This window comes from Columba livia, chromosome 18 (assembly GCF_036013475.1).
Source record: "Columba livia isolate bColLiv1 breed racing homer chromosome 18, bColLiv1.pat.W.v2, whole genome shotgun sequence".
NCBI classification, from domain to species: domain Eukaryota; kingdom Metazoa; phylum Chordata; class Aves; order Columbiformes; family Columbidae; genus Columba; species Columba livia.
The window spans coordinates 10,913,639-10,931,465 of record NC_088619.1 but is presented as its reverse complement, the minus strand read 5'-3'; the positions used below and the strand labels follow the sequence as shown (position 1 = coordinate 10,931,465).

Genomic DNA, 17,827 nt, shown 5'->3' with positions numbered 1-17,827 from the left:
ATACAATCAACTCTTACCTACTTTGCTGCTGTCCTACATTTCCCTGATGTTATTGGTATTCACTGTGGTAGCGCAAGGACGCTTAGTACTTTTGGCAGCAGTTTTGTAATGACTGAAGAGGATTCAAAGGACAGCAGCCAGACACTGTGATGTGTTTTATTAGCTCCCAGATGTGCAGGTGAGGTGAATCTTGGGGAAATGAGTTTCGCTGCCATGGATTTTCTAACATCACTCAAGGTCTAAAATAAAATCTTATAATGGAACAAAAGGCTGTCATAGAATTTTAAAGTCATCTTGGCAAAGCATCTTTTCTGCATCTGTTCATTTCTTAGACAGAAATACCAATGCACAACATCATTGGTGATATTTGCCCAGCTGAAAACAGAAGGTCGGCTGCTGAGGCTGTATAGACTCACATGAATTGAAATGACTGAGCCTTATAGGCGTTTCCCTGGATGTCTTCTGGTGTAGGTGATCCAGAATCTGGAGATGCTTTACCATATGCTACACAATCACATTCAGGTGTTATGTCCTGGGTTGCAGTAGACCAAAAAAATATTGGGCAAAGGGTAAAATTGTTCATACCAGAACTAGAAGTAACTACACAGCAGCAGACATCTTTACCACCTAAGCAAGATACATGGTCACCTTCTTTGGGCAGTGGTGAGCATCCATGTCTGGAGGAGATCAGCTGAGGCACCACATCTGGGCCTCCAGAAACTCAAGAGCATTAGAAGAGAAAAGGCTGGGTCATGACATGAAGGTTGAACTGCCCAAGCAGAGACCTTGCTGGTCGCTATTAGTGGCTGTGAAATTGGCCCTCAGGTCGGGGAAGATGGCTCTTCTGAGAGGTGGAGCATGAGCTCTGCTACAGTTTGAGATCACTGCAGAAAAATTCAATGCAAGGGGTAGAACAACTCACCCGTCGTTCTGTGGGGATGTGGTGAAAGGAGAAGACGTGAGCTGCCTCTGCTTCCAACAGAGAGGGCTTTAGATGGGCTTGGTAGAGGAGCACCAAGGAGAGGCTGCAGATGGCAAAAGGCAACCAGATCACACACTGCCACAGGGCAGACAAGTCTGTGAAAGCAGATTATCATATCTTAGAGTCGGTACTTGAAAGTGGTGTTATAAGGCAGTCTCTTCTCTCGTAGAAAGTGTGTGCTAAATACAGGAGAAGCGTTAGCTCCTGTATGAAGGTAAGAGAAGAAGCAGAGTGAGGTTAATGGTGGGACTGAGCATGTCAAATGACGAGATAAACTGAGGCATGTTCCTAGAGAAAATGTGCTTTTGCCAGACTAGAGGGGAATGGCGAGCACTGAGAATAAAGACCGGGCTGCCAACGCCAGCTTGTTCGCAAGCACGTGGACAGAAGCAGCTGCGAGCTGCTCGGTGTGTGTTTCCTCCAGCGCCGGGGTGGTCCGAGCACTCACGAGGTGTTAAACACACCGGGAAGGTGTTTTGGGTTTGAAAATGTTAAAGAGGAGCGAGATGGAGCAGGCAGCAAAAGCGACCAGTAGTTATTCACGTGGCACCGAGGGGAGGGATGGGAGCTCTGAGCAGCAGAGGGTCTGTAGGCAGCAGAGGGGGAGGGTGGGAAAAAGGGGAAATTCATGTCACAGCAGAAGATGAGAAAATAAGAGACTCGAGGAGGAGTTTTGCTTTGCCCATCAGACAATTGAAAATAGATCAAAAGAAGAACCCAAAGGGTTTGCTGGAGCTGACAGCTCCTAAGGAAGAAAGTGGGGCAAATTTCATACATTTCAACATTTTACTTCCTGGGCAAAAAGAAAGTGATTTCCAGAGTAGGAGCAAACTAAGGGAGAAGACCAGATTCTGATATTGCTGTTACGGGGTGAGACAGATTTGAGTCCACTGCACTGAAATCAGAATCTGGCCCTTAATTCTGCTCCTTGAAAGCAGGCGGTGCAGCTCCCCGCACTGAGAAACCATTGCATTCTGAGCTATGGGACAAAAGAGAGAAAGAAGGGAAATACCTTTGCGAGGAAAAATAAATTATTATTTCACCATCACAACACTTGCAGAGAAAAATGGTTAAGATTCAGGATCAATTCATTTTAAACACTCAGTTGAGCTGGATTTGCTGTAGCCTGACAACAACAGGCACGGAGAGCTAGTGATGCTCAGCTCATGGTACTGCACTGGCCCACCGTTGTGGGAACGGACTTCTAGTCTTTTTAGGTCCTAAACATCTTCTGAAAACAAGACCTACCCTGGAAAAAGTATGACAATAACCCCAGGTATTTCATCAAATTCACCATCAGGATGAAACAAAAATATGAACTGTCAGATGGACAAATGTTTCCTGAGCTGGCAGGACTCAGGTGGTGTCAGACAGCATCTGTCTCAAAAGCAAACTACGCTTTGAAGTTTCCAGCTTCATGAGGCTCTTGCAACTTTTCTCAAAGGCAGACACCCAATAAATGTGTATTTAGCCTCCTGAGGCTACTTCCTCTGCTGGCTCCATCCTCCGTGGTGATGGAGGCAGCGCTACTGCAGCAACGTGGGGTAGAAAATTCACATGGGGTGTGTTCTGCACACAACCTACATCAATACTACATGATTTCTTTTATAATGACAGCATTAAATGTCCTCTGGCAGGGGCTCACAGGATCTGTGCTTGTTCAAGTAGCTTGTGAAATTCTCAGCAAGCAGCAGGAGACAAATAATCGAACTTGGGACAATTTAACACAGAAAGTGGCGAGTCACAGAAAAATATCTAATGCTGTTCCCTGTGGCCTGAGTTGAGAGCTCAGGACCATGAAGTCCCTGTTTGAGCATCAGCATCATGAAGCAGGTTTTGAAAGTAAAAAGAGGAGCACCACCCATTCCTCTTTTCAAGGGTTATTTTATGTCCAGAGGAATGCAGAGAAAAGAAAGCTAACTTGGCAGCTGCATTCGCTGTTGTGTGCCAATCCAGTGAGACAGGGGAGTTGTACTGGTGGAAAATCAAATAAATGAACACAGTGCACAGATAGACTCCACACTATACATTTTGTGGAGAGGAACATTTCTGGCATGTCTGTTCTCTTTTGCTCGCTGTTGCTCAAATCACACTGCAAAGGATTACAGAACTTGTCAGCAGAGAAATCTTCCTAAGGAAGAAAAACATATATAACTGTTTCTCTTCTCCCCTGGCGGAGTCCAGCGCTGACACACTCTCACTCACTATAAATAGAGGTTCTCCAGTGTTGTCCAAGGGAAGCACCAAGATGTGTTGTTAAGGAAACCCAGTCCCACACTGCTGGGATGGACACTGTGTTCGGGCAACTGCCGGTACAACAGCCCCAATCCACCCGTCACGTTTTTCTTGTTGTCTGTGATGTTATCTGTCAGTCAGCCTTCTCTGCGCTGATATATTCGGAAAACTTGTCATTTAAAAATTCAGACATTCGAGTGTTGCAGTAAATCAGGCTAACAGTTGGCTCTGGAACTGAAGCACAGCATTTAATCACAGAATAGATGCAACAAGCAGAACCACCAGGCCAAATTTCCCATGGCTCCTTACTAATTGCCTTATTTTTAATATGCAGTCAGCTCCTTGCAGCTTGTATTCCCTGTATCTGCAAGCACTTGTTGTCAAATGATCTTGAAAATAATTTCCTTCCACGGCTTCAAGCCATCCCAGAAGACCCACATTTGCCAGAAAGCAAGCAGCTGGTAAGTGGGATTTTAGGCTGGACAATTCTGGGGTGTATCTACCTGCCTGCAAGTAATTGCTGCAGCTGTGTGACCACGTTTGCAGCTGACATTCATAGCGCTTATTCCATCAATACTACCCACCTCAAGAGAAAACCCTGCTTAACTCTATTAATAGTGTGCACGTGTGTGCAGTAAGTATCCGTAGCTGCTCAAGACCTGCAAGAATGTGGCGTATTGGCAGGGAGACTTAGATCCGAGGAGGCTGCAAATGTCTGGCGACCCATGAGAAAACAAGAAGGTTTCTCAACCAAGTCCCAAACCCGATGTTTTGCTGCATAGTCTCAGCAACAAGGGTGGGCAAGAGGGCTGGAGGATGAAATAGTTAATCGAGCGATAGCTCTGCAGAAGCTGTTGATGGAGGAGGCAGCAGCTCGGCCCATCTATCCTCATGTGTCTCCCACTGCTATCAGATATCGCCTCCCATAAGCTCGTGCTCAGAGCACGGAGACGAAAATTGCTATTGACAGAAGTACCCTGCAGACAAGGTCCTCTGCTGCCAGGCTGCCAGCGTCTTGCATGGTGGAAACCTATTTTAAATGGCAATGGAACACTAATATTATGGAGAGATCTTGTTGTGTTTAGTTTTCAGGATTAGAAGTGGGGAGAAAACAAAAGTACAGCCTGCCTTGATGAATATTGTCAGACATTCAAGCGCTGTATCTTCCAGTGACAATTCATGCAAACACTTCCAGGGCAGCAGGGAATGTTGTCGTTGATAAACACTAACCACGGGAAAAGGGTGTTCCAAAGACATGGCTGATGATATGGCCAGCAACAACATGATCATGCAATGCATGGCCACACAGTTAATAAGCGTTTGCATCCTAGAGCATTCACTGTCTCAGTCATCAAAAAATGAAACCCCAGTGAGCAATTCTGCAGTGAAACAGGCAGGAGTATTAAAGGATTATTTGAGAAAGAGCAAGGAGAAGGTAGTACGTCATCAGAATTTGGCATCACTGCTTTGATTTACTGTCAAAAACTCTGTGTACTTTGAGATCCCAAACCCCAAAACAAAGCTTAATCTTCACTTAGGCACTACGGCTCCCTCCCTTATCACATTATCTGAGTACATCGCACTCTAATTATAGTTATCTGAACAACACTTAGTGAGATTGGCAAGTACTAACCTTGCCAGAGAAGCCCTTGAACGCAGAGCAAAACCAAGTCAGAAGCACTTTTTAGTTTTTAAATGCTAGCTAAGTACACTGCAACCAGTTGAAAAAACATTCTTACACCATCAGCAACACTTCAGAAAATTTACCTGTTCATTATCATTAACTCAGAACCTGAAGTCCTCGCTCAAAGTTCAGAACAAACTTATTATTATCAAGAAAAAATGCATGATATTATTTGTATTTCTAAAAGCATAATTTAATACATATCAGTAATCATTCAAAGAAAGGAGTAATACTTACAGCATCTCAGTGGGATATTATATCTTACTCTCAAGAGGAATCCAGAAGTGCTTCTCAATATTTTAGTATCTGTTAGGCAGTGATTGCAGTTTATTTATCTCTCTCTAGTGGGTACGGAAGTAAAAGTTAAATATTCCATCTTCTTCTCCGAAGTATATAAGTGACTGTATACTCAAGCAAATTAAAAACAATACTCTCTTCCACATCACACCCTGGTGTGGAACACAAGCCCATGGGTGCCATACCAAGTGCGGACCAGGGGCCACGTTTGTCTACGCATTTTTTCAAGGCATTTTTGTATTGAAGTATTATTTTGAGTTTTTCTTCATGAATAGGAGAGGATAAAAATCATACTCTGGATGTGTTCCCTCTTAATTGCCACACCATAATGAAGAGACTCAAAGAAATGACCATCGAGTCTCAGAGGCCCTGTTGTGCTGGGAGTGATTTAGTTTCATTGCGTGAACGGCCATAAAGATAAACACTGGGATCTTTACAGTCTGAATTTTGTATTGTCTTGCTGAAGAGCCATTGGGAGCAACAAACCGGCTGATGGCAAACGGGGTCGCACGGGCAAACACGCAGAGCAGGAGCCGTCCCAGCTGGAGTGCTCCCGTCCATCTGGCAGACAGGACAGGTGTGTCACTTCCAGATGTGATGTGAGCCACTTCTTGTTCACAGCCTTTGAAGTGCTGTGCGGAGAAAGCCTGAGCCGTTACCGCAATTAGAGTGGAAACATCATTTACTGGAAGAATTAAATGCACTGTAGTAGCAAACCTGCAGTTGACACTCTCAGGGTGCAATGGAAATCCTCCGGATTAGTAATTCTTTTGAGATCTTTGTAATCATTGGTAATAGGTAGTGAAATAAATCCACATTTATATCCTACAGACTGCAGCTGTGCTTCTGTTGAAGTAGTATTAACTGATGGTTTTTAAATGCTTCTGCCAGCTCGAGCTGTAAGCACCGAAACTCCCGAGCTGGGGATAACTCATCCTGGGTGATGTTCCTGGGCAGGAAAGTGGTGGCTGATGAATAATGAAGGCAGCACGGCAGAATCGCAGGCAGTTCTCTGGGGACAGGTCCCCACACGGCTCGCAGCCGTCCCAGCCACCCCGCTGCAGCGAAGGCTGGATGCGGCTGTGGATAACCAGCGTAGACAGCAATACAAAACACCAATGTAAAGCTTCACCCAAACGGGCAAATTGCTGAAACTCACCTTGTTCAGTCGAGCGAGGGGTTCACCTGGCCAACTCGGGTATCAGGAGCGCACGCTCGCGCCTTGAATTACTGCACAGGCTCCCAGTTAACTAAACAAATAGGCCATTAAAAGCTGAGCCAACCTTGAGGTGGGACATATGGGTTTAAATTGCAGCAGGAGGAGATTAATGGATTTGTTTTCCAAGCCTAGAGTAATTGAAGAGGTTTCAGACAGTTCAACATTTACCATCTCTGATAAGGGAAACCAGCACTTCACTGGGAATGGGGATGGGGGGTGGTGGGCACTGGACTGGCACCCAGTTTTGCTGTGGAGCCCCAGCCATGGAGAGGGACCCAGAGCAACAGTCACTTGAGGAATAAAAAGCAGCTTTTCAAACTCAGTATGCTTGTAGGATAAGCACAGCGCTGATAAGTAAAGCACAGAGATTAAAAGACTCAAGAGAACGATATTAGTGACAGACTGAAGAAAAAGAGTTCGGGAATCACGGCGCTTCCTTCCTTCAGCTAGACTCCAGCCAATCTGCCCAGAATTTGTGACCTTAGAGATGGTTTATTGATGGCATTAAAAAAATCAGTGACCAACCTGCAGGAGAATAATTTACTTACACAACCTGGGAGGAAAAAGGAAATAAAGCAGAGTTTACAGAAGCACGTTTACCTCATTCTGTTGCTTATGTGTTGCATTTACTTTATTTTTCATTTAGGAATCTACAAAGGACATTGCTTCCGAATCAACCACTTCCCTGAAGACAATGACTATGACCATGACAGCTCAGAATACCTTCTCCGTAAGTTGAAAAGTGATACCTATAATAATGCAGAGCATTAATAGACATAGCCAGAGAGGCTTTCATAGAATCATGGACTTACAGAATGGTTTGGGTTGGACGGACCTTAAAGTTAGTTCCAACTCCCCTGCTATGGACAGGGACACCTTCCAATAGACCAGGTTGCTCAAAGCCCCGTCCAACCTGACTTTGAATCCTCCCATGAACGGGTCATCCACAGCTTCTCTGGGCAGCCTGTGCCAGGAGCTCATGGGTTAGAAACCATAGAAAGAAAGTGAAGAAACCATCTTCACTCATAGTGGAGAACCTCATAGTAAGAAACCATTCCTGGGTTTCTCTTCTTTAAAGTCCAGCCCAAGTCTTATTCATTGCAAGAGACTGGTCCAACCTGGGTGGCAGAGAGGAGTGGTGACATATGTCTAGTTCACACTGCAGCTGGCACAACCGGGACCCTTGGGGAACCCCATTTCAAGGGTTTCTTTCAGCCAGGAGAATGCTCACAGTTGTGGTGCCCATTCTCTACACATCATATGGAGAATTTTCAAATTAAAACTACAGCTATCATTCCCAGATTGGCAAGGCTATTTTACACAGCAAGTATTTATCTGATTAGTGTATCAAAGAAGGTTTGAGGAGGGGGTTCCAGCCCATTAGGAAGCTCTTCCGAATGCTTAAACCCAACCCTTATGCAAGCCTCATCCTTTGCAGCTGCTGAGCCACCTCCCCCTGCAGTGAAATTACTGCATTGTGAGAAGGAAGCTGAAATTTCTGCAGCTAACAGCAAAATCTCAGCATGAACATGGGCTGTGGCTTCCCTGCATGGACAGCCAGACATTGCTGCTCTGTGCTCGCGTGTAATCCCCCAATAAAGTCATTTCATGCACCAACCTGGTGCTTGAAACAACGACAATTGTTTCATCTCCTCCAGGCGACCATTCACTCAGGTGATGGGAAATCTCGAGTGTGAAACTTCACCAATCCTGCAAAGTTTGAGGTAGATTTTCCCCTTCCCACAGGATGGGGAACATTGCCAACTTGTTCCTTTGACCGAAATATCCGCCCCTAAGGTGAGAGCAGTGCCCTTTGCCAGAGAAAGGAATCGCAGGTCACAAGGTGCTGGGAAAGCTCCACAAAGCAGCGAGCGATGCTGCTGGCTGGTGCACCCCGCAAGGCAGAACACTCCTCACTTACACCGCTATTAATTACCTGAAACGCCACTTAGAAAACCACACTGCTCACTTTTGGGAAGCTACTTCTTGTTGATAAGACAAGAAGAAACAATTAAAAAAATCTCTGAAAAAATACACTTTACCAGAAAACCCAGGTTGTTTTTTTTATTTTTTTCATCTTTACTCTTGTCAATTTGGATCAGTCATAGCGCTTGGGTGACATGATTTCAGCGCTCAGGCGAAGGCAGACTAGCACAGTGTGAGCACAGCTGCATTTATCTTTCATACAAAGCCTTGGAACTAATGTTAAATTGATGCCAAGTCAGCTTTAGGAAAGAAACATCATTAGTAAAAGGACTGTAAAGGAAAGAGGAATTAAGTAGCATCTTGATAAAAGAGCATTATGCCATCTTAATGTGAAGAAAGGTAGAAGTGCGAAAAACAGTCTGCAGCTCCGCAGTGAGACGTGAGATTGGTAAATTGTTTGTACCTGTGATGGGTGTTCCAAAAAACTGTTTTCCAAAGTGACTAAGTACAGACCTTAAAAACAAGTTGGTTCAGCCCTTTATGTCTTCTGCAAAATCAGGCTTCAGCTGCTCCCCCGGGGAAGAGAGCTCATCCTCGTGTAGTCTGCGCAGATCACAGGGCTCCTCCGCTTTAACTTCTGTAAGAAAAACCGCAGCTCCACTTCAAATGTGGATGGTTGATTTAGAGATTACTGAAAGGTTGCGTGTCTAAATGCAGAAGAGATGAGCTCATACGTATATGTAATAGGAATTGAATAATTGTCTAACTAGACACAGACAAGAGGATATTTGCATCCCATTTCAAAGACGACGTGAGACCTTCCGTCCCGGTTTTGCCCTTTGTGCAACACCTTTACGATATGTTGTCTATGTATCATTCACTGTGCTTTTCAGCCAATTCTTGGCACAAGTCTCCTGGAGGGCCATGTTGAGAGCAACCCTTATTTTTTGTGTCTTGCTTAGACTAAAGCGCCAACGCTGTGGGCATCTTGTGCTCCTGAACGAGCAGCATGAGGGGTCTCAGCCTGCCCCACAGTGACCAATCTAACACAGACTAGGGGAATTGATCCCTGGTTCCAAACCCTATAGAAATCAGTGAAAAAAATGACTGATTTTAGAGGAGTTTAGTCCAGGCTGTGGGTAGGAGCAGGAGTCTGGATTTTTGCCCTTTGGCTTTCAGGCGGCTCCGTGCCAAACCAGGTGATCAGCTGCCACAGTGACAACTGACATGCGCAAAGGTGCTCAGACAAGACCCCTCCTATTGAACCTTTCCCGTGACAACACACGGCAGTCTATGTGCCTAAAAAATTCCCCGTCCCGTGCCTGTGCAGAGCCCCAGCAAGCAGCAGAGGTATCGCTGCCATGCAGAGAAAGCCCGTGCGGTCCCCAGGGCTGACACCTGCACCTCCCAACCCCACGCGTGTGCTCCGGCTTCCCTCCCCTCCCGCATTTCTACATCGCCCAGAAACCAGAAAAGGGCATTTCAGAAAACATCAGGGCTCTGCTGCAGCACTGAAGTGCGGCCATGAGGGAGACTGAAGACCCCATTTCAGCGGCACGTCTGCACTTCCATGGATTTTGGCCCCCCGTGCTGTAGCATCCTCGTTTTGCAGCCGGCCGCTTGGCTCCTGCCCATGGAGGAGAAGAGCTGGGGCCCGCAGCCCGTGGGGAGGAGCAGCCCGCTCGCCGCGGTGCTGCACCGAAGGAGGTGTCACAGCGCATCGCGGCGCAGAGCAGCCGATGCGAACAGACAGGACGGTAAACAAGGGAAAAAAATGAAAAAGAGCGGGGGAGAAAGCAAAAAAACAGATTGCCTTAATGTTTTTTGATGTGCTGTCATTTTATTACCAGTATTGGGAGACATACATAAATTCCACATGGTACCTATGAGCTTCCTTTTAGATTTCAGAGTTGAAAGTACACATTGCAGGAAAAAATGTACTGTAGGGTTTTACAGGAAGAGAATGCTGTGTGTTTTGCTTCTCTTCACATTAATTACCTCATATAGAAAAATTATCTCTGGAGATTAGTGTCACAAGTAGAACAACCCACCCGCTTATATTTGTCATGTCTGGCAAGTTCCTTCTGATGATATCACTGAAGCATTTTAGGAAAGCTGTATAATTTAATTGAAATCATTATAAACAACATGAATATAAAATATAGAAATCAACGACAAGATAAGGTAGGCCCCAGCAGATTTTAAGCCTCTTCTGCTTGTTGTCAGGACACTAACAAACAGACAGTGATTTGGGATGCCCTCATGTCCAGCAGCACAAACAGAGCCTGACATTGAATATGTTCTAATAACCGATTCTAAAAACTGACCCAAAAGTCAAAGCCCTATTATCTCATATTGCACAAGCGAGAATATACCCAGGACAACAGAACCAGCTCTCAACACTCAACAGGCTTTGATTAGAGACCTTACAACCTCGTTACTCAGATTTGCCAATTATTGCAAGACACCATAAGAATATTAACGCATCCGACTGAATTGAATTTAGATCCAGTTAGAAAATGCCCCATCTGTAAAGGACACATGTAGCGACGTTGCCAGTGCTGGTAGAACACAGACTTTTCTTGCTGTTACAGATTAATATAGGGAATAAGCTTCCTGGGCAGGGACTGTCTTTTCTGTTTTATGTTTGCACCATCCTAATGAGGGCTGGGCCCGTTGCTGGGGCTCCCGGGGGCTTTGCAGCGCACACAAAAGCGATGCTGTTATTAAATGCCCAGTCCTGTCCCTCTTGCAGTCAGCGGGAGTTTTGCCACTAGTTACCAGGGGAATCGTTAGGAAGCGATTCACTAAATTGGGAACGCCACGGCCATCAAAAGTAAAATGAGAAAGCACCAGCTGTAACATCGGGCCGTTTCTCCTCGGGAAAGCGGTGCTGCTCGCTGTGCGTGTCAGCCAGGAAGATGGTACCCGGGAGAGACCTCATCGCTAACGGCACCGCATCAGCACATTGGGCCAGATGGTGGTTTTCTCCCCTCCAAGCACTCAGCCCGGGGGGTGCCCGTGTCCCCCCCAGTCTGCTGTGGGATTTCCACCCCTCTGTGACAGCAGCCTCGGACCCCCACCCGCTTTGGGCATCCCCACACCCCAGCACCGCTCACCATGCTGGGGCTGCGCTCTGCACCTTTGCCTTTCCACTGTCCCCAGCTCTGGGGCAATCCTGTTTTCCACAGCAGGATTCAGCCTTTTCTTCAAAAAAAATCCTCTCTCTATAACAATATAACCTGCTTCCTCGCTCTGCATTTCAGAATTGCCCACCAGGTTTTACCCTTTTGGTTTTTACAATACAAACATATCTCTTCTTGTGCTTGTTGATATTTTTTTCTCAGCCATTTTCTTCCCTCCCTGCCACTTTGCTTTCAATTGCTGTTTAGTCTCGTAGTGACCCGACTTGGAAAGCCATCTTGAAGTGGTGTTGACTTCTTTTTTTAAGGGGTTTTATAGCCCAGACTGGTGAATGGACTGAAGCATGCAGAATTTTAAACAACTCTACTTAGCTGCCAGGAAACTAAACACAAACATCTTGTTAAAATTTCTTCCTTAGAAATCTAAAAGGTTTCAATGTCCTTAATATTCAATAAAAGAAAACAGGGTTATTTGCTGTGCTTGCTGGGAACACGAATGCTGCAGCCTTCGAGGGCTGTGACTTGCTCACCTTGCGCACGTCCAACGAGCGGGTCCGTCTGCTCAAGCCGTCCCCAAACATTGTAGCTCGTGAATTTTTCACTGTGCGATGCCGGGTCTTACTGTCACTTACCTCGTGCTCTGCCAGAAATCCTCTGTACACAATAGCGTCAAATAATGGTGATAATGCTGGACTTCCTAGGAGAAAGGGCAAAAGATTTAAGCTACTCAGTTGAGAGAGTCTGTGCCGCACTGGCCACCTACCCATGGCCTTGACTCCCAAAAGTGTGCCCAGACATGGTGATAATTCCAACACAAGCCGGGGGTTTTGAGACTTTGTAATCACCACGCTTGCACTTGAGGAGGCATCTGAAATGATTGCTGTCTGTCTGGATTTTCTGCCCATCTCGCCTCCAGGCATCGTCCGCGCCTCCAGCGTGTTCCCCATCCTGAGCACCATATTGCTGTTGCTGGGAGGACTGTGTGTCGGAGCAGGGAGGATTTACAACAGCAAAAACAACATTATTCTCAGCGCTGGGATTCTCTTTGTTGCCGCAGGTACGTTCTCCTTAAATCGAGTCTCTAAGAGGTGCTGTCTTTTTAAACTGAAAAGTGGCCTGGATCAAGGGCACTAGCAACATCACACTAGGCAAATTTCTTAAGACAAGAATGTTTTTTCGAAGCTCTACAATAAGTACATTCTAGAAAAGCTTTTAGTTTTCCTGAAAAAGGAAACTGAAGTCAGTAACAAGCAGGATTTACGCTATTTAAAATGTATTAAACATTAGATGAATCAGGCATCTCTTAAATCCAGGGCCTTTTTCTTTTCTTTAATAAGATGGCAGAAAAAAATTCACCTGTGATAGGTGAGCCCGTTTTCCACGCTAGAAACATCTGAGAGAGTCAGTCACATTGTTAATAGCTTTCCCTGAAGCTCGGATTAAGCATGCTGCTTTTAGATGAAAAATCAGCAAGGTGGAAGAGAACTTATCTTGATCAAGGTGAACAGCCATAGCCCTGAGCTCAACATGTATTTTTATTATTATTCTGAATGTTAGAATCTCACTAACAATATTAGCTCCCATATGCTACATCTTCCCCACTGTGGCCATGAAGAGATGGGAACAAATCCTGCCGAATATTTTGGGATCCATGTGAGCATCTGTGACCCAGATATGGATCTATTCTTTGTTTTTCAAGAATAAATGAAATCTTGAGATAAATGAAGGAATAAATAAAGATAATAAAATTTCCTGCTCATAATCTTTGAACCATCCAGATCCAGAAAGTAACATGGCTTGAGTTTTGTCTTCCCAGCCACGTAACCACTGATTTATGTTTTTCTCTCTCCAGGACTAAGTAATATCATAGGAATCATTGTCTACATATCAAGTAATGCAGGTGACCCAAGTGACAAGCGAGATGAGGACAAAAAGAATCATTACAACTATGGCTGGTCTTTTTATTTTGGAGCCTTGTCTTTTATTGTGGCCGAAACCATAGGTGTTCTGGCTGTGAACATTTATATTGAGAAGAACAAAGAGCTGAGGTTTAAGACCAAGAGGGAATTCCTTAAGACTTCTTCCAGTTCTCCTTATGCCAGGATGCCAAGTTACAGGTACAGGAGGCGGAGGTCCAGATCCAGTTCTCGATCTACAGAGCCTTCTCCATCTAGAGACATTTCTCCGGTTGGCATGAAGATAGCAAGCACCATTCCCATGAACGAAATCTCCATGTACACCCTGTCCAGAGAGCCCTTGAAGGTCACGACGGCTGCCAGCTACAACGCAGACCAAGAAGCCAGTTTTCTGCAGGTTCACAACTTCCTTCAGAAGGAATTTAAGGAAGGACTCCATGTCAACATGGTCAACAGGAGAACGACACCTGTTTGAAGCACCTTCCTTCCTCACGCTTCCTGAAGAAATACCGAAACAGAATGGATCTGTCGTGAAAGAGAAGGAGTGACGTTAAAATACCCTCTCACGTCTTTAACTGTGGCATGTGTTGAGGTAGCAAGTGGAGATCCTCTGGACCAACATAAAGATATTACACGCCCGTAGCTTTTTTTGAAGCTATTCGGAGTTTGTTTCTTTGAGTTCTTGGTGTCACGAGATGAAGGCGGTTCATGTCCCTGCGCTTCTGCAGTGTGTACAGAGTCTTGGAGAAACTGCGAAGGACTTGCCACCGGTGTGTTTTAAAGGATTACAGAAAAATTGTTGTATGACTTTCATTTTCTTTTCTAATATTGCGATCCCTTAATACAAACTCGCAAACATAATTTATAACCAAGCCCAAGGATGGATACGAACTGCTCATCAAGTGAGCCACTTTGACACAGCATAAGCTTTGCCTCTTTCCAAAAAAAGAAAAAAAAAAAAAAAAAGAAAATATTTTTGAAGGCAACACTTTGTAAAACTGACCTGTGCTACCAAACCGTAGAGACCCCGCGTACTGAGCATTATGGACCCCCGATGGGGCGGTGAGGGGTTCTCCCGTTTCGGGGTGCAAGGCGTCCCTCGGGGCAGCGCGGGCTAGGGACAAGAGGGTGGGTGCATCTTGAAACACTTAGGAAGGGAAGGATTAAAGTAGGTGGGACTTGCGCATATTTGCAAATATCATCTCTTGCCTAACATTTAGAAAACTTGAATTCTCATTTCGACTAGCCCTAGTGCCTGATCTGGCAAGGTGCTGAGTGCTGTCTGTCAGGAGCCCCTATAGACTACGTATAGCCAGAGTGAGATGCGGAGCTGAGCCGGGGCGGTTCCCCACACCGCCGTTCCTGTTTTCCTTACCGCTTCACAAGTGCAACACTAACGCTACTGGAAACTAAGATATCTCAGCAACGCGTGTGAGCAAACCAGAAGCTAATACGTTCGGACTAGCGAATCTTCCTGCAGCAATGGGAACCGAGCGTCAACAGAATGGATGACAACTTTGTATTTTTCAAAACAGAACAAAAATAATCACCGTTTATGAGATATTTATTAAACTCTTTTTATTATGAATAAGTGCCGCATGGTGCAAGGTATAGTTGCTTTTGGATGGAAATGATGGTCGACCTAATTTAATTTATTTTGTAATGATGAATCTACTTACGTGCAGAGAGCCCAGAGAAAACTCTATGCATCACCTAAGGGGGGAACGAGTTTGTACCCTTTGCTTCTGTATGTTTCTAAAAAAGTCTGATTTCTTTTTTTTCTTTTAAATTCCTCCTTTCAGTTTTTACCCTTAGGCTTGGAATCTCAACGTTTGAGGGCCCGACTCAAAGGTAACTTGATTTAATAGTACCCATGTTGAATTTAGTGACCACTCAACCAAGCCATACGAGAATGAGGTGCCCAATTCCCCTTGGATGAATTAGGTGCAGTGAGAGAGGAGCATCTAATTCCTGTACATTCCTTTGAACACACCCGTCATCTTTGCTACCAGAAGACTAGAGGTGACAAGAAAACAATTGTTTCGACAGCTTACGTCATTGATGGTGGGAGATCTCAGCCAAACTGCTAAAACCTCTTTAGTCTTAAATTATCCAGCGATGGCCACAGCGTCAGACAGTCAGTGGTCTTTTGGATACGAGGCTTTCAGCTAGTGGAGCCAAGTCCTCCCGAGAAATCCCGGAGGAGCTGCCTTAACATCCCAAAAAGCAAGTTGAGCCCTCTCTGCCCCTCCTAGTAAAGCCCACTTAAGCCTCTCTCCTTGCAAGAACTAAGACATAAGTCTCAATATTAAGCAAAAGTCTTCCCCTAGTCGCTGTTGAGCTCTGCCCAGCCCTCAGCCTGGCGGAGCGACACCGTTATTCTGGCAGAGGTGGGTTGGAGCCTTCATCCCTGCTTATCAAGAGTTTCCATTCAGGTTAAAACTCTGCTGGAATCCTTTTTCAAACCTCTGAACTCTGAGAGCTAAAGAGAATGGAGTGATGGGAATGATTTAAAAGTAGAAAATGTTGTGCTACTTTCTGTATCAACACACTATGGAGAAAGATATTACACAAACTTTTTAAAAGAAAATTTAAACCTAGGCAGACAAGAAAACTTTTATACCTACTTTTCGGCTAGGACAACATAAAAGCGTTCTAAAATTATTAAAGTTCTTGATGAAAGGTTTTTTTTATAAGAATCTTTATGCTTTCAAACAATAAATTATTTCCTACTTTTTGAGACTTCGTAATATTAAAATACTTTGATTAGCTATGATAGAAGTAGAAGTTTGCAATGAAAAAAAAAACCTTCTGTCTCATTAGTGTGTCATACTAAGTGCTAATTAATTTACATCTAATTATAGTTGATGTATTTTTCAAGTGCAATTTCCCAGAACTATTTGTTTCCCACCGTGTTAATAAACTAATAGTTAGAAATAAGTCCTCATCCGTGTTTACTGTAATTAAGAATAAAACCATTCCCTTTAAAACCAGGAGTTAGATTTAGGCTGTTTCTCTAAACTCATGTACATTGAACTGGAAGTCGACAGTGTGAGGTTTTGCTTCGCGCCTTGGTTTTGTTCTTTCAATCGTCATTCTCCAGTGACCGTGTTTAAACCAACCATCTGATCTAGCCCAAGTCTAAGAGCCCGGGTCAGACCTGCAAAGGCACATGCAGTATTTTCACACCACATCAGCAAAAAAATGGAGCTGTAACGGGGAAATATTATATTAATGGGATGCTCATGGGATACGGGTCTGGACAGGGAACAAAGGCACAGGGAGCAAACAGCGACCAGAGTTTCATTCTGCGGGAGAATGGGGGCTGTGATTTCAAACTCATGCTCTATGTCTAACTGCAGTGAAGCATTTTGTTCTACCAAAGCAAATTAAAAAAAGTGGTTTCATTTAAAAATTCCTGTTTCAAAAATCCTCCAAATGTCAGTTTTCTCCTGTGGAAAACTCTGATTCTGATAGAACTGAAAAATGTGCATCATTCCTGCCCATGAACAGTGTCTTGCTCCATGGCTGAATTATCTGAACAGGATTAGATTGTGTTGAGACTTCAAAACCACTCAGTGATAGGTTAAAATATATATATATATATACTTATATATATATAAAAATCCGTTCTTCCACATCTCTCTGGTTATCCCTGGACAGCATCCAACACAAATTAGCCCCTATTTCTCAACAAGGCCTGCAGAAATAATCATCATCATACAACTCACAATGATCAGTCTTTTGGTATTATCCTACAACAGCAGACCTATAAAAACAAATGCTATTGTTTCAGGTTTGATTTTCTGAGAAACAAAGTTTCAGGTCCAGCATCAGCTCTCTCTTCCTGGTTTCTCATACACAGCAGAAGTAAAATAAGAAATCACTCCATATGCCCGTCCATCTAACAATGAACTATTTTTATATTTCCTTTTCTTTCTGTACGGATCACATATCCACAAGGGCTAATATATCATGTCCCTTGAGGTTACATTTCTGTCTGCAGTTCTAAAGTGTTATTTCCACTGTGCTTCAGTTCTACTGGTATAATCACAACCATGTATAATGTACTTAATCCTTACTTTTTAAATAAACCATTTTAAATGTATTCAGTTTTGTGTGGAGAAAGATATATAGATTTTTAACTTCCGGATTCTCTGAGCTGAGATTTCTGTGTATAGTTTTTCACATTGCTACCTGGTTTGATTGCAGCTGGGGGTGTTTGGACACCAATATATTAGAGAAAGAAAATATTCTTGTGGTCCCATAGACTAAGAGCTCTCCAAGAGAAGCTATCTTCACATCTCCAGGCATTTGGGTAGAAAACTAAGAAAAACCTTGTAGTTTTCAGCTTAAACTTGGCCTATATGAGACACAGTCTGGTTTGGGTGCCTGTGTTGAGACTGGTTTAGTGGTTGGGGGCCC

The 17,827-nt window shown here is 44.3% G+C and overlaps 1 protein-coding gene across 2 annotated transcripts in view; it reads left to right on the top strand.

Moving 5' to 3' along the window:
* CACNG4 (calcium voltage-gated channel auxiliary subunit gamma 4) overlaps positions 1–17,510 on the top strand; it is a 41,560-nt gene extending 24,050 nt beyond the window's left edge. For both annotated transcript variants that reach the window (XM_065034970.1, XM_065034971.1), the window contains 3 exons: positions 7,064–7,147; positions 12,403–12,543; positions 13,339–17,510. In XM_065034970.1, the coding sequence (XP_064891042.1) occupies positions 7,064–7,147; positions 12,403–12,543; positions 13,339–13,877 (764 nt within the window). In that variant the 3' untranslated portion in view covers positions 13,878–17,510. The remainder of the gene's footprint in view (positions 1–7,063; positions 7,148–12,402; positions 12,544–13,338) is intronic.
* The last annotated feature ends 317 nt before the right edge of the window (positions 17,511–17,827 follow it).